Raw genomic sequence first — 16,644 nt, 5'->3', positions numbered from 1 at the left:
ATACAATCTGAGGTTTGGAGCAGAAATAAGCAAGAATTATTTCTTTATTTTATGGTAACTCCTTTTATTGAATATATATATTACGAAGTCGTAAACCGTATTTCCGTAATATTTACCATTGACGCTTCTTAGCCATCGTTTTTACAAAATATATGAACGAGCTCTAACAGTCTACACTTACTAAGATTAAAACGAACCTGAAAATTACTGCCGTTCGATCTCCATACAAAACAAATGTAACTGTGCGGAAAGGTTGTTTCAATACACAACATTTTCAATTCACGTTTTTCAGTCTCGCTCTTTTGTTAGAAATGCGAGCGTTAAGAAAACCCGGTCAAGTGCGACTCGGACTCGCACACGAAGGGTTCCGTACCGTTCATTGTATAAGAAAAAATACTTTTTAATTTGTCTAAATTTTCATAGCGGCCATTATGAAATTGTTATTGTTTTTTTTTTTTTTTTGGGTACAATGCCTCGCTGCGGTGGTCTCGACGAGGTTTTAGATTTAATTTAATTTATTTTAGTTTTAATTAAATGTTGTTTTTTTGTTATAGTGGCAATAAAAATACACATTCTGTGAAAATTTCAATCTTTTACTTATTACGGTTCACGAAATACAGCCCACTGAAATAAACTGAAATAAACGGACGGACGGACAGCGGAGCCTTAATAATAGGATCCCGTTATCAACCATCGGATACGGAACCCTAAAAATTCGCTGCGACATCAGGTGTGGTGTTCGAAACAATCGCGCTTCATTAGAGCAAATACTTTTTGGTTTCTTTCCTCCCTATTTTTCCGATATGAAAAGTATTATCGAACCGATTTTGTTTTAAAAGTGGCTGTGGGAGTCTTGATTATTTTATAAAACGTACATATTTTGATTAACATCCTAAAGTGAGAAACAAACTATAGGACGCGTCCATAAGCCGCGGCTGACAACCTCGGCTGATAGGTGTACACTTAGTCGTTTTGCAAGATATTAACTCAGACGTCCGCGGATGTCCGAGCACTCGAGGTTACGCCCGCGACTTGTGTCTGACAGTGTACACACTACACAGTTTAGTATGAGAATTATCCAGATACTTATCTTACACACTTAGGCAAACACACTTTATAGTATGGGTAAGCGATAATCTTTATATTTTTAAGTATAATTCGATTCGCTGTTATTTCAACATTTTAATACAGCACGATACATTATTGATCTTTGTTTAAAATCTATAAATACTTCCAATAAAAATGTATCTTTCATTTCATGTGAAGATTTATCTTTCTGTTACGTTTGAGCATCAGTATTTTTTCAGATGCGACGCTGAAGTTACTCCCTGGGGAGTGATCCGTCAGGCCGGACCAACAATTCCGAATCTCTTCGATACAGTGGATCAGGAGTAACTTACTTTTAAGGGGCCATCATTTTAGCTTATGGAGCAAACAACCTCGGCAATATTTCCCCATAATCTTTTATGTAGTTAGTAACGCTATCTTGTGATCTCTTTCAGGAAACCAAGCAAATACAGATACTGGAGATAAGTGGTGCAAATATAGTATTGTCATAAAATATGGACGAGTATGGAGAACTTAACTGAAACCAGAGCAGGTCAGCTACTATATTATGATACAAAGTTTTAATACGCACATTTAAGTTAAATGTTAAGTTGGCAAGTATCTTTTTCAGGCAATTGCAACGTTGAACCGATGCCCTCGGGAGTAATTCATTAGTGCGAACCAACTTTTGACACCGAACTTTGCTTTATCTAGCTGCTAGCAGTGAACGATACAGCATAGAAATCGTATTTCTAACAATTAATTTGTCATTCGCAAATAGGGGCCACAAAAAACGAAACTTCAGCTAATTAAATTACCGTAAATTGCAATAGGCTCATAATTGGTTCGTACTGTGTGTCATGCGACACTGGTAACTGCCGTCATTATCCGAATCTAAGTGATGGAACTACAACTTGCAATCATCCCGACTATAATATTATAAAGGCGAAAGTTTGTGTGTGTGTGTGTGTGTGTGTATGTGTGTGTGTGTGTGTATGTTTGTTATTCCTTTACGCAAAAACTACTGGATGGATTTGGCTAAAATTTGGAATGGAGATAGATTATACCCTGGATTAACACATAGGCTACTTTTTATCCCGGAAAATAAAAGAGTTCTCGCGGGATTTTGAAAAACGTAAATCCACGCGGACGAAGTCGCGGGCATCAGCTAGTACTGAATACGTGTGTGGTATCGTAGATATGTACCGTGCCGCCCGCCATGGTAGAGATTTTGTTACGCTATAATGGAGCATACGAAATATTTCTATGCGTTGTCGTTCACTGACTGCTAACGTTGTCCGCCTGTATATTCTTCTCTTGACAAAAACTAAGACATTAATTCAAACACAAAAATAATTATAGTACGCAACAGGTCGAGATGGTAATTGGGGTGGAGACATCCGCACAGCTCCCGCGCAACCCCAGTGCGGGAAAGCACGGATGATGTGCAGGTGTGCGGGGCGTCCCCTCGCCTCATACCCCAATTGCCATCTCGACCTGTCGCGGACTATAGCTACGGCATGACCTTCTCACCAGACGAAACCAGAGCCCATTAAGAAATTATTTACACCACAGAAGTTGTCGAATAAGATCAATAACAAATAACTCCCACTTTTTCCCCGCACATAATATTAATCTTTGTGTTACTTTTGAGGGTTACCTACTATCTTTTTCAGCAAACTGCGACGTTCAAGCGGCGCCCTAGGGGGTGATTCATCAGACTAGACCGACACACTCGATATTATCTCCCTCTGATATTTTGACGAGAGGAATAATGTTTTTAAAGAGACAGTGCCATTAAATTATTGGAGGTATAAAACAACTGCGGTTGTAGCAGGCTGGGCACACAACAGTAGGTATAAAGATTTTTCCATTATTTTTAGGGTTCCGTACCTACCCGAAGGGTGCCAACGGGACATTACTAAGCCTCTGTTGTCCGTCCGTCTGTACCTCGTAAACCGTAAAGAGTTGAAATTTTTTCATAATGTGTGTTTCTAGTGCTGTTATAACAAATAAAAAAATTCTAATTGACGGCCATGAAAATTAAAAAGTGTTGTTTCTTGTATGATGGTACGGAACTCTTTATGTGCGAGTCCAACTTGCACTTGGCCAATTTTGATTAGGTAGGTACTGATAACGTAAAAGTAATTCAACTGAGCCACTGCAGATGTAATAAATAACAAAAGAAAGGCGCTAACGAATGAATTATAAAGTGAGCTTAAAAACAATTTCCTCAAAACACTTAATCGTTTCCTTGAAATATGAACAAAAGTAATGGCAAAGCAAATGCTGTAACACTGTCACGAAATGGAGATTTCCTCATACTAAATTAATTAAAAGACCTTACAAAGCAAGCGAAATGGGCTCTTAACATGAAGAAATTAGACTTGCAATTTTCGTACGAGTTAAGTTGACCTGAAATATTTGGACCAGGGAGATGCAACATTACTAGAGACTAGGTTGTTGCCGCAAAATAATCTTAATATGACTGGTAAATTAGAGAACCAGTCATGCTTTGTCATAAATAAATAAATGAAAATATTTTTATACAATTAAACTTTTACAAGTGCTTTTGAATCGTCATATATGCATCTACCACTGGTTCGGAATGTCTTTCCTACTGAGAAGAACAAGCAAGAAATTTGGTGGTTGTTCTTTTCAAAAATTCCTATCGTGATTTATAGGCGCTAGACCCGATTTTTCTCTTTTGTTAATAATACCGCTATTTATATAATTAATGCAAAAGTAGTTTTGTCTGTTTGTTAACTTTTTACCCCAACACCGCTTAGTTAAATTTTGATAAAATTTGAGCAAAATTATTAGATGGACATGATTTTTGCTCCTCGTGCTATTTTTAACTCAATGATTTTTGACCCTTTTATTTAGGGTATAGTGCGTCGTGAATGCTAATAATGTAAGGGGTTGCTGTTGAAATTTATAGAATAATTAAAGTTAATTCCGGGCTATTTAATTGCATAATAGTATAAATTATAATTACGTTTGTTTAAAAAGTGTGCTCTTAAAATATTAAATGAAAAACAACTATAATTACGTGATTTATTATTTGGAAAACTAATTGGCTAGTAAAGAAACACTAGCTTCTGCTTCTGACTTTGTCCACATTGCTTTCGAATTTTTTAATCTTCGTTTTAAATGTATCGGGCTATGTAGAAGACATGTTGTGCCGACCCCACGTAGCGTGGGATAAGGTAAGGAAGAAGAAGAAGAAGAAATGTATCGGGCTATGCCCGTCTCCGGAATACTAGCTAAGTATAATAATCTGTGCCTTTATTAAAGCCGTTTGAAAATTTTTGAGGCGTTAAAAGTACCATCCAAACAAACAACTACCAACACGTTCGGATTTGTTTCTTTAATTTGCGTTTGTATATAGCACTAGCGCATAATGACAATACCTATCTATCTGTGAAATAATTTTTGAGATCGGATGAGTAGGTAGTTGTTGGGGATCGGTGACTGATTATCTACCTCCTTTATCCAAACTTACAAATTTAACCTCTTTAAAAAAGACAATCGTGTCGTTGCCAAAAATTTATTGTTTCACAATAGGTACCTTAATATCCTATATATGTTTTATATTATTATGTCGCCATTTTTCTTGGTAGTAAAAAAGTTCATTAAAAACCAGCCAGCCAGTCGGTAGTCACTGAATGAATCAAGATACCGCAGTCAAGACGATAGAATATAAGCGGTTCCATTTCTCAACTCCACCCCTGCAATGAAAACGCACCCTAAGGGTTGCATCGCTTTCGAAATTGCAAACACGTCCATTGTTTTAATCTACTCTGCAATCCAGAAGGATTATACAAAATGATAATATTTTCTAGTCTACCTTGACCCCCCTGTTCTTATTAGCCTTGAGTGAACAGTTTTCCAACAGGGGGGTCTCGCTGCACTGGTCGTTTCCAGCTTCCCGGGGCACGGTTTCGTTATACCTACTTGATTGAAATATTAATTTCTTGCCTCGTCGTCATAACTGTAGAAATAATTTCCTTGCTTAAGTAGCTTCGGTTTAAAGAACTCGCCGCTTTATTCGTCTTAGAATTTTTCCAGACGGCTTCTCTCGTAGAATTTATTATTATTTTAAAGATACCTAAATGTTTCCCATGTTTTTGTAAATGTTGAACGATAAACGTAAATAAATATACGCGGTTACGATATCACTAAATGAACTCGATTTTAATTAATTTTACTTAATCTAAATACCTTTTTATACGCTTGTTTCAATAATATGTTATGTATTTAATTAACGCAGATATTAAAGTATAGAACATCAATAGTTCAACGGTTAAAGGATGGGACTGGAAAAACGGAGGACTGGAATTCAAAAGCTCGGTGGTTCAATCTAAACACTATTGGCGTATACTAGTGTGCTAGGAACACTACCAAAAATCCAAACTATAATGTTATAAATCTCTGCTAGTTTTGTTCTTAGTGCATAGTTAGCTTACATCCCGGGTGCGGACATAGGCTACAGTTTATTCATGGAAAATCAAAGAGTTCCGACTGGATTTTTAAAAATCTAAATCCATTTGGACAAATTTGCGAACATCATCTATATAATACAGAGATAGCTTGCATCCTGCAGATTTAGATAGGCTATCTTTTATCCCGTAAAATCAAACAGTTTCCTCGGGATTTTAAAAAATCAATATACCTACACGTGGATTAAATCATGGGCATCACTAGTCGTTTATAAATCACGTCTTAATTTAATTATTCCATACGCGGAATAAACAGTCGTTATTCAACTCAACTAATAGCCGGCGACACCTGCAGTCTCACGTCTACCAAACCTCGTTAGGGCCTCCGAATTTTCGTCGATTAAAATCACTAGCGCTAAGTCGGCGCTAGTAATTTATTTAATGGCTCGACGTAATGAATACTCATTAAAATAATAGAAGTCTTAGGGTGAGCTTCGGAAATCTAACTATAAGACGTTTTAGAATCAGTGAACAAGTTAGTTATAACTATAAGCTCTAGTACATAAGTAGACATCCTACGAAGCTCATTAGAACATTTCAACAATATATCTTACTTAAAGGATGTTTTAACAACTTTGCGAATGAAAACTACCATTAAAAACTATCTCGCTCAGAAAGTTGGTGGATCTCTTGTTACAGTTTGTGTACTTACATTCTCGAGTTTGCGAACTGTTTATATGAGGGCTCTTGAATAGTGCTAATGAGCGTGGCCATTACAGGCGCGTGTCTCAGAAACAAGTATTTGTTTAGTCTGATCTTTTTGGCACAAAGAGATGCAGCTGCTGATTGAAATAAGCACTTTTTAAGCGATTCCGTTTCCTCGGAAAGTTTTACCCTTGATTTAATTTTGAACTTAAATCAAGCGGGCGATGGAGAGAGCTATGCTTGGAGAAATGAGGAGATCCGTAGGAGAACTATAGTAACCGAGATAGCTCAACGGATTGCGAAGCTGAAGTAGCAATAGGGCAGCTGAAGGGCAGGGCACATAGTTCGTAAAACCGATACACGTTGGGGTCCCCAGGTGCTGGAATGGTGACCTCGCACTGGAAGACGCAGTGGTGGAAAACTCCCCACTAGGTGGATGGACGACAGACGAGTCGCATGGAGCCGCTGGATTCAGGCGGCGCAAGACCGTGGCGTGTGGAAGTCCCTACAAGAGACCTATGTCCAGCAGTGGACGTCTATCGGTTGATGATGATGATGATGATATTCACTCCAAAGAAAGATCATAATAAAAAGCCGGAAACCGCTGTACAAGCGCTGGACAGTGCAAGACCGTGGCATATGCAAATCGGTTCACTAATGAATGACAAAAAACGTATGACAAATTATCAGTTCACCAAAAACTTTTGAAAAACTAATCAAATCACAAACGTCGTATACCGCAAACATATCATTTTACAAAAGATCATTTGACAAATATTTTATTCACAAATGTTTTACTTTGCAAATTTGCTGAATGTTAAAATATCATTTAAAAATTTATTATTTCAAATTCGCGATTTTACAAAATAATAGATGATAAATTTATTATTTGATAAAATAACTAATTAACAAAAAATACACAAAAAGTCTGTTTTGCATACATATGCAAACCCCTATGCAACGCAGCAATAATATCATGGGGCTCCTTTTTTCTGGATGTGAAAAAAAAAATAACCCACGAAGGAGATGGCGGGGTCTCAGACCCCGCCATCCTCTTCTAACCTAACCGTTCCGAGTCGGAGTGCCCCAAGTCCCGAGCTCGCTTCGCTCGCTCTTGATGGTGGGAGCGGGAGGGAGGAAAGAGACCCCCCACTTAGTGGTGGTCTCTTCTCGTCGACCGGGGCCCGTCGACGGAGCCCCGCTTCGTGGGGCTCCTTTTTTCTGGGTGGTAAAAAAAGAAATAACCCACGAAGGGGATGGCGGGGTCTTACAGACCCCGCCATTCCCTTCTAACCTAACCGTTCCGAGTCGGAGTGCCCCAAGTCCCGAGCTCGCTTCGCTCGCTCTTGATGGTGGGAGCGGGAGGGAGGAAAGAGACCCCCCACTTAGTGGTGGTCTCTTCTCGTCGACCGGGGCCCGTCGACGGAGCCCCGCTTCGCGGGGCTCCTTTTTTCTGGGTGGTAAAAAAAGAAATAACCCACGAAGGGGATGGCGGGGTCTTACAGACCCCGCCATTCCCTTCTAACCTAACCGTTCCGAGTCGGAGTGCCCCAAGTCCCGAGCTCGCTTCGCTCGCTCTTGATGGTGGGAGCGGGAGGGAGGAAAGAGACCCCCCACCATAGTGGTGGTCTCTTCTCGTCGACCGGGGGGCGGGGCTCCTTTTTTCTGGGTGGAAAGAGACCCCCCATTATAGTAAGCGGTCTCTCTTAAAAAAAAGTGCGATATATTGTTTTACTAATTAACACGATTAAAGAAATCAATTGTTTGTCAAATGATATTTTATGAAATAAAAATTTGTCTGGTAATTTGTTTTATCAAGTGAATTATTTGTAGAAACATAAGTTTTATAACGATCATAAAACGATTCATAATTTTGGCAAAATTTGTTTGGGAAATGAAACTTTGTCATTTGTTTTTTGTCAATTGATCGGTCACCATGCAAATCACTATAAGAGGGTTATGTCCAGCAGTGAACGTCTATCAATTGACAAAGAAGAATATAAAAGGGCTACACAAAATAATGATGAATAGTTAAAGCTAAAATGTAGGCCAATCGTTCAAACTAAAATTTTCCGTCCTGTAAATAAATTGCTCATTATCAACTGTTTAAAAATTTAAACTTTCCATTCGCTTCTTTCACGATCGCAAAACAGATATTAATATTTAAAATTGTAGGAAATTACCTACCGCTGTTTCACAAACCTGTTCGCGTCTCATACAACAGACTGGAGAAAAAAGACAGACAGCCAATAAGCCATGAAAATAAATTAAGCACATCTGGAAAAGCCAAATTCAAAAAGAAACTAGGTATAACCATTTAACCTTAATATTGAACTGCTCACAATTTTTCCGCTGTAGCTAAGCGCGGCTTGATGAACAGTACAAGATTGTTTTAAGTATTTGTCAATAGTACAGTCGGAGGTACTACTGTAACTGTTCAAGTTATTATTAACTGCATATATTCTGAGCATTCTGAAGATGATTGCGGACAGATTTGGTTCACTAATGAATGACAAAAAACGTATGACAAATTATCAGTTCACCAAAAAAATTTGAAAAACTAATCAAATCACAAACGTCGTATACCGCAAACATATCATTTGACAAATATTCTATTCACAAATGTTTTACTTTGCAAATTTGCTGAATGTTAAAATATCATTTAAAAATTTATTATTTCACCAAATAATTTGTTTTTCAAATTCGCGATTTTACAAAATAATAGATGATAAATTTATTATTTAATAAAATAACTAATTAACAAAAAACACACAAAAAGTCTGTTTTGCAATTTGCATACATATGCAAACCCCTATGCAACGCAGCAATAATATCATGAGGCTCCTTTTTTCTGGGTGCGAAAAAAGGACCCCGCCATCCTCTTCTAACCTAACCGTTCTGAGTCGGAGTGCCCCAAGTCCGGAGCTCGCTTCGCTCGCTCTTGATGGTGGGAGCGTGGGGGATGAGAGAGACCCCCCACCATAGTGGTGGTCTCTTCTCGTCGACCGGGGCCCGTCGACGGAGCCAGGGCTCCTATTTTCTGGGTGGAAAGAGACCCCCCATTATAGTAAGCGGTCTCTTCCGTCGGCCCGGTCGACATCAAGTGAATTATTTGTAGAAACATAAGTTTTATAACGATCATAAAACGATTCATAATTTTGCCCAAATTTGTTTGGGAAATGAAACTTTATCATTTGTTTTTTGTCAATTGATCGGTCACCGACAGATTTATGACTGTCTTTATCTCCGGCCATGCGATAGGCAATAAATGTTGCAATACCAATGCCGGAGAGAAAGCACTAGACTAGAGATATTGTAATAATTTATTAACATGTTGACAAGTAGACTTTTAGTTCGAATTTATAAATCTTTCACTGAGTATAGAAAACCTTCGAAATATCTTCATGTATCTATAGTCCACGACAGGTTGAGATAGCAATCGGGGTATGAGGCGGAGTGACGCCCCACACACCCGCACGCGGGAGCCGTGCGGGTGTACTGGGCGTTCCCTCCCCGATTGCCAATTTAACCTGTCGCGTAGTAGAGACAGATTCACGCAGACTCGCGAACGATTACGCGCTGCGCTCTGTTCATCGCATTACTAAAAGTGTTGTCGGGTGCTATAACAGAACGCTGTCTGCGTGTCACATATTTTAAAACTCGATAGCCTTATATGAATTTCACTCTCGGGCTTCGTTCCATTATATTCCTTTAGTCTTTGCCTAACAATAGCGAAAAAGGAATGGGTGTAACCCCATTGGGAAAGGAGGTTTCGACTGTAACGAACGCCCCAAGGCATCTATCTACTGAATAAAAGTATCGTCTAGTTGCGCGATCTAATGATGCTGCCTGAAAATATACCTGTGTTGAGACGTGTTCTTTGTTGTACGCCCTCAGAAAATCAAGTGGGGCTTGTGTGAGGCTCATCGCACCGCTACACAAAACAAAAGCTCGCTACTCGCACTCTACACATGGGGGAAAGAAAGTTTAAGAACATTTTAACATTGTCGCCTTTAATTACTATCTATATCTATATAGGACACTAGCTTTTTCCCGCGACTTAAAGCACTTGAGAATAATGTAGCTATATGTATAAAATCTATCAGTAAAAGACTTTTCAGAATCGGATCGTTGGTTCCAAAAATAATCCCCTACATCCTACATACTTACAAACTTTACCTCTTCATAATCCCTATTCATATACATACTAATATAATAAATGCAAAAGTCTGTCTGTCTGTTTGTCTGCTAGCTACAGAGTAAACTTACATCCCGGGAACGGACACAGGCTACATTTTATTCCGGAAAGTCCAGTTCCCACGGGATTCTTAAAGGCCGATCCGCTTAACCGATTTGTATGAATTTTGGTAACTTTTTATCCCGGAAAAGCAAAGGTTTCCCACGGGATTTAAAAAAACCTAAATGCAGGCGGCGAAGTCGCGGGCATCCTCTAGTATTACAGTAGTATAAATAAAATATTAATATAAATGAAAACTGACTATCTGACATATTATTATATCAACGTGTATCTCAAACCAAAGTGTCTAAAAACTTGAAATTTTACTTACTTATTATGGTTATTTCTTTATATAACGTAGACCCCCATTAAGAAATAAGTTTTAAAATGTAAGGGCCTGTAACTTTTGAGGCATTGAGGTTTTACTGAAAGATTCAATTTGTTTTTCATTTTAGACACGCTTGGTCGGAAACTCACCAAATGAAAAGTAACCAAATCCAAATACTTAGTTCGTGAATCTATCGGTATAGACACCTCGTAGAGAGAACTTAAATGCATCTCAAGTTTCTAGATCAAGCAATTTGAGTTCTACGTTGATGTCATTCTGTTTCTCATCTATACTTACAAATATTATAAATGCGAAAATGTAGTTAGCTATCTATTTGTCTGACTGTCTGTTAACTTTTCACGGCCCATCACGGTACAAAGTAAGCTTTCATCCCCGAGACAGACATAGGCCACTTTTTATTCAAGAAAATCCAACGGTATTTTCAAAAATTATTTATATAACATGGAACGCACATATACCTACTATATAAATAAAGATTACACTAACAGAACCATCATTTCTTGTTTAAAGTTTTGTAACTGTCTTGGAAAGGAAATATAGATAGTAAGCTTATTTTATATGAACTCAATTCCATGGCAAATATTTGCTCACGAGGTTACGAGAGGACTGATTGCGAAGACGCAGCCGTATGGCGGGTAAGAAACAAATCATCTACAAAATAAATAATAGCATTCTGTTATTGCCTGTTTATTCTCTGACTAGTTATGTCTGTCGTAGAATATAGTATGTGAAAGATATCTTGTAAAAAATGAATTATTTATGCCAACTGTACAGATGTACAGATGGATTACAGAAAGTAAAGTAAGCCAATTTTTTTGGATTAGAACGGTAGTTAGACGCCTTATCACTAAAGTAGCATCGGAAACGATGTACGTTCTCGGCCGTAGCAATAGGAAGATCTTCTTCCGAGCTGGTGTTATACTCGGAAACTCAGCTGTTATAACCGTTTTTAGGTCAGAGGGTCTATATTATGCAACTCGGTAAGAACTTCGTATTCAAGGTGCTATCCTGCACCGGGTTAGCACGGGGGCTATGCGGGTGTGCGGGGCGTCCCCACCCCTTTTACCATATCGACCTGTCGCATACTTTATATAATTATAAAATGCTTTATAACAATAGGTACTTGATTTAGCGAAGTCTATTTTATCATGTCCTACATTAGCAATGTCTTCCAAGGATAGTCGATTAAACAAACTAAGCAAGTCAGTTAAAGGACAGAAAATATTATGTTATGGACGAGGTGTTTTAAGTCCTCATGTTAAACTGTGGTTATGTACATCCTTAAACTAGACTAAAGTAAAAATATAAGTTTTGCTTAGATTTTTTCTATAGAAAATCCAAGGAGAGTACGTTAGAGAGCCTGGCAATTAGAGCGAGTTCCAAGACTCATTTGCTGGACGTAGTCACCTTCACTAATTGCATCTCATTTAAAAGTACAGCTCTTGCAATTAACCTACATCCATTTGCATCGTTTTACCTACAAATCTACATATTTTTTAAAGAACTTATTGGTAATTTACTCCTTTGAAGTGCGCTGGATAGTTTTAAATACACCATATGATGATAAACTTGAATCGCTAAATACAAAGCCGACGTGTCGTTTGAAATGTATTCGTACCTTTTAATTAGAAAAAAATTATGCATTTCTTTCAAAAGGTCGGTAATAGAAAACCATTCTTATGTTTGTTCCATGTAGAAGTGGAAACTATAAACATCGTATCTAAAAGATATAAAACAAAAAGTTTAAAATATTCTTCATAATAATAGGAAATATAGGATTTAAAGATGATATTCATAAAACAATCCGGTTGTTTTGAGAACAACTTACTATTTTGGAAAATACTTGGAATATATCCATCCAAAGTTAATTGGAAATTCAACGAAATCTATTCAAAGATATTCGTTGGTTTGTTTATATTTATATACGTCGGACTATTCACAATAGATTTTTACTTTTTGGCGTGGGAACTTGACCTCTTTATTGGAGAAACGATATTTTACTTCACAGTACTATCTGTGATGTCAAAAGTAGTGACGTACATGGTTGCAAAGAAAAAAATTGCGCAACTTTTAGAAATGCTCGACAGCGAAATTTTTCAACCTGAAACTAAAAAAGGATTGCAAATTATAATGAAAGCAAAGAAGTTTAACGCAAAGTACTGGAAGATTGTAGCCGGGGTCTCATACTACTCTAGCTTAAACCATCTTTTATCACCTCTTATCGCTTATTGGTTTGCTTCCGTTCAACTTCACTCGAGCTTGTCTTGTAGTTATTCTTTCCTAGATGAAAACTTCAAAGAAAAGCATATTCTTGCAATATATTTATATCAAACAATAGGTATACACATCAACATGCATTATAATGTCAACATCGACACCTTTTTCGTGGGTCTCATGATGTTTGTGATAGCTCAGTTGGAGTTACTTGAAGAGAAGTTAATAACTATGACTAAGGAAGATGATATCCCAAGAAGAGACAAACAAAATCTGAACTCAAATACAATTGCATCAGATGATTCAGCTGTTATAACAAAATTAAATAAAGCTATCATACACTACAAAAGTGTTAGCAAGTAAGCAGATTTTCATAATTACAGCAATGAAAATTAATTTTTGCTGTTTGGTCTTCTATCCTAATAAACTTACTATTGTTTTAGATTTTGTGGCTTGATCGAAGAAGTATTCAGTGTGACATTGTTTGTACAATTCAGTATGGCATCTTGTATTATCTGCGTATGCTTGTTCCGATTTACTTTAGTAAGTTACTAAATATCGTTTTAATAGTAAGTATTAGAATTCGTTACTACTTAACTGAAATCAAGTTAATATTGTGTTATTTGCTTTATGTTCTAGCCGGCTACGGTGCAGTACTACACGTTTTTGGCAACTTACATGTCTATGATGATCGTACAAATATTGATGCCTTGTTGGTTTGGAAGCCGTATAATAGATAAGGTAAAGTATTATTTTATATGAAAAAAAATACAATTTTTATCATAATATTACTAGTGTCCGACCGTACCTCTGGCTTCGGCCATCTTTGGCTACAAAAACACGTTCGGCTAAAACTTAGACTTCGGCTAAAATGGGTTGAAGTTTTGGCCAAAGCCGAAGATTTCTAGCAAGTGCCGAAATTGAACGAGCTGTTGAACGAAATTATCTACTTTTAAGAAAATGAGGTAATAATATTGTAGTGTCTATTATTTCTAATTGTTATCATTTATGATAGTTCAACAAGGTGACAATAAATATTTAGACTTTAAAAAACCCAATTTTATTAACTTTTTGCTAATCGTGAGTTATTAAACCTTCGGCAGAAATCGACGTTTAAGTACTTGGACACTACATTAATATAATTTTATTACATTTTCACTTGCTTTGTTTTAGAATATACCTATTAATTTCATTATTCTATCATAGCATTATTTTAAACATGGGAGATTTTTGTAGAGTTGCCTTTTATCTCAAGCAATCTACGCTTGCGACTGGACGCCGCAATCTCGACGTTTCAAGAGCAGTATGAGACTCTTCGTAGAAAGGGCCAATCGTCCATTGTCTATTACTGGTTGGAAAACGTTTCCGCTATCGATGACCACTTTCACTTCAGTAAGTACTAATAGAGTAACACCGACCCGACCCGCCGAATAGGAGGCCCACGTCTTAACTATACTACTTAGGGTAATAACTATTTGTATGATAGCTTACGCAATAGATCCGACTTCCGTATTCCGTGAGAATATCTCGGATGTGCCTCGGATTCAAATCAGACATATCGTAGATGTCTAAGATGTCCACTGAATAGCTTCTATTTGAATCAGAGCTCGGATGAGTGCGTAAGCAATATCCAAATTTGGTCCGAGTTTTTTATATCCATATTTTCAAGGATTCGGATTGGATGAGAGCGTGATCACTCTAACAGCCCGTACTACATCGAAATTTTTATTTCAATGCCGTACTAATAAAAAAATCACAACATTCATGTTTGTTCATACATATTTTGACGTGCATAAGCCACAATAGTGTGAATTTCAATGGTAAATTTATATTATTATTGTAGAAGGATCTGTGTTATATTGTTTCACATAAATACTTTTATTTCCAGATTATGAATTCTGCGTATTCATTCTTAACGCTTCTTCGTAACATGCAATCTCGGGAAGTTTGAATTATTAATAGATCATTAATTTTTTTAATATACTATGCACTTTTCGGCACTAGAATATAGTGATTAAGAAAAACTATCCAAAAAAAATTAGCCGCCACCACCAATATTGAGAAAATTATGGAATCAAGAATTGTACAATAATTAATAACTTTTTTTGTATTTTCTACCTATTGAATCAATAAACTGATAAGTTAAGTTTTTCAATCAAAAGTTTAGTTTAAAATACTCCACTTACAGTAATGGAAGCTGCGGATCATCTCTCAGGAACATACTTTTAATCGATTTTTAAACTAGTGTAAAGGCAAGTCAAAAATTTATTGCGGAGTTTTGTTGAAAAGATAACACTCATTCCCATAAGTGACTTTCGGAATTCATGAGGTAGTGTCACAAACCTATTACAGTTTCTAGTATGGCATCATCACCAATTTTCTTGTATCTAAGAATGTTTTGTCTTATAAGTACCGCAAATTGCTATTGCGCTGGAACCATGTCTCATTAATATCGAAATGACGTTGTTTTGACGTCATTTGACGTATATTTAAGTAAAAATATACCATCAGCTCGAAACTTCAGCCTAGTGCTGACGTCACTTAAATGGCGGCCACGCGCACTAGCAATTTGCTGAACTTATACAAAAATTATATTGTTCTAAATTAATTATCTATGTATGTGCCTACATACCTAATTGATCTCTATAAAGAACAAAACACAAAGAAATATATTGAAGACAATAGCTGCTCAGCAGGTGATCTGTTAGTCAAGATGTCTCAAATAAGGTGTGTTTTTCCCGAACGACGGAAAAAACAACGATTTTGCCCACGACTAGATAAATAAGATGTCCGAACGTGACAAGGGTGCTGTTGCTGTTACATTTTTTATAGAACCTTTCAACCGGTGGAGCTGTTGTATTCAGGGTCCATCCGATTCTTTGTTAAGGTCACCCACATTATTTATTAAAAGCTAGTGACTATTGAAACGAATTAATTTAAAAGCCAATACGAAGAAATAAAGATAGAAAGAAGAAACAACTTTTATTTAAAAGCTGTGTCTCACATTTCACTGTTACTTCAGTGACTCTTTGAGTGTTTGAACTGTAATGCTCATCCTAATCCTAATCCTAAAATATTATAAATGTGAAAGTGTGGATGTTTGGATGTCTAGATGTTTGTTTTTTATTTATTTATTTATAACAATTTAATACATTGTTTTTCTCTCGCCAAACTGGTGAGTCAGTTAGTTGGCGAGCTGGCGCTCCTTAAAAATAATTAGTAGATATCTACGTTTTAAATGATATTCTAACTTAAATACCTACTTAAACTCATAACACTAAACAATACCCGCTACGCCCGCTAATGCCCGCGACTTCGTCCACGTGGATTTACATTTTTCAAAATCCCGCAAGAACTCTTTGATTTTCCGGGACAAAAAGTGACCTATGTGTTTATCCAGGGTATAATCTATCTCCATTCCAAATTTCATCCATTCCAAAATTCATTGCGTGATTGAGTAACAAACATCCAAACATCCAAACATCCACACTTTCACATTTATAATATTAGTAGGATTAGGATTAGGATAAGAATGGTATGTCCTCACAAATTAAACTTGTGCGAGGGGTTTATCGAGAGTCTTAATTGCAAAGAAATTATATAATTAGCAATTATATTATATAGTTAAGCTAACTGCTAGTGACAGCACT

At 36.9% G+C, this 16,644-nt stretch overlaps 2 protein-coding genes across 3 annotated transcripts in view; one reads left to right on the top strand and one right to left on the bottom strand.

The window, feature by feature from the left end:
• LOC138404005 (uncharacterized) overlaps window positions 1-16,644 on the bottom strand; it is a 209,098-nt gene that overhangs the window by 93,639 nt on the left and 98,815 nt on the right. The window lies entirely within an intron of this gene.
• Window positions 1,549-14,986, top strand: LOC117991630 (odorant receptor 4-like). Of its 2 annotated transcripts, XM_069506717.1 has the most exons (7): window positions 1,549-1,600; window positions 2,724-2,858; window positions 13,191-13,353; window positions 13,438-13,537; window positions 13,634-13,735; window positions 14,231-14,386; window positions 14,883-14,986. In XM_069506717.1, the coding sequence occupies exons 3-7, from the start codon at window positions 13,226-13,228 to the stop codon at window positions 14,943-14,945; spliced, it is 549 nt and encodes a 182-aa protein (XP_069362818.1). In that variant the 5' UTR covers window positions 1,549-1,600; window positions 2,724-2,858; window positions 13,191-13,225; the 3' UTR covers window positions 14,946-14,986. The 2 variants fall into 2 exon arrangements, with proteins under 2 accessions (XP_069362818.1, XP_034835116.1); XM_034979225.2 differs by lacking the exons at window positions 1,549-1,600; window positions 2,724-2,858 and having other exon boundaries at window positions 12,566-13,353.

The sequence above is a fragment of the Maniola hyperantus genome, chromosome 2 (genome assembly GCF_902806685.2).
Source record: "Maniola hyperantus chromosome 2, iAphHyp1.2, whole genome shotgun sequence".
Lineage (NCBI taxonomy): Eukaryota > Metazoa > Arthropoda > Insecta > Lepidoptera > Nymphalidae > Maniola > Maniola hyperantus.
The sequence above is the reverse complement of the archived record's forward strand: the minus strand, read 5'-3'. Positions and strand labels throughout refer to the sequence as shown.

Bases quoted from the DNA above. Each gene is read 5' to 3' on its own strand.
- LOC117991630 (XM_034979225.2), top strand. From the start codon at position 12,566: ATGATATTCATAAAACAATCCGGTTGTTTTGAGAACAACTTACTATTT. The intron at 13,538-13,633 runs GTAAGTTACTAA...TTTATGTTCTAG, and splicing joins GCTTGTTCCGATTTACTTTA to CCGGCTACGGTGCAGTACTA. The intron at 13,736-14,230 runs GTAAAGTATTAT...AGATTTTTGTAG, and splicing joins GAAGCCGTATAATAGATAAG to AGTTGCCTTTTATCTCAAGC.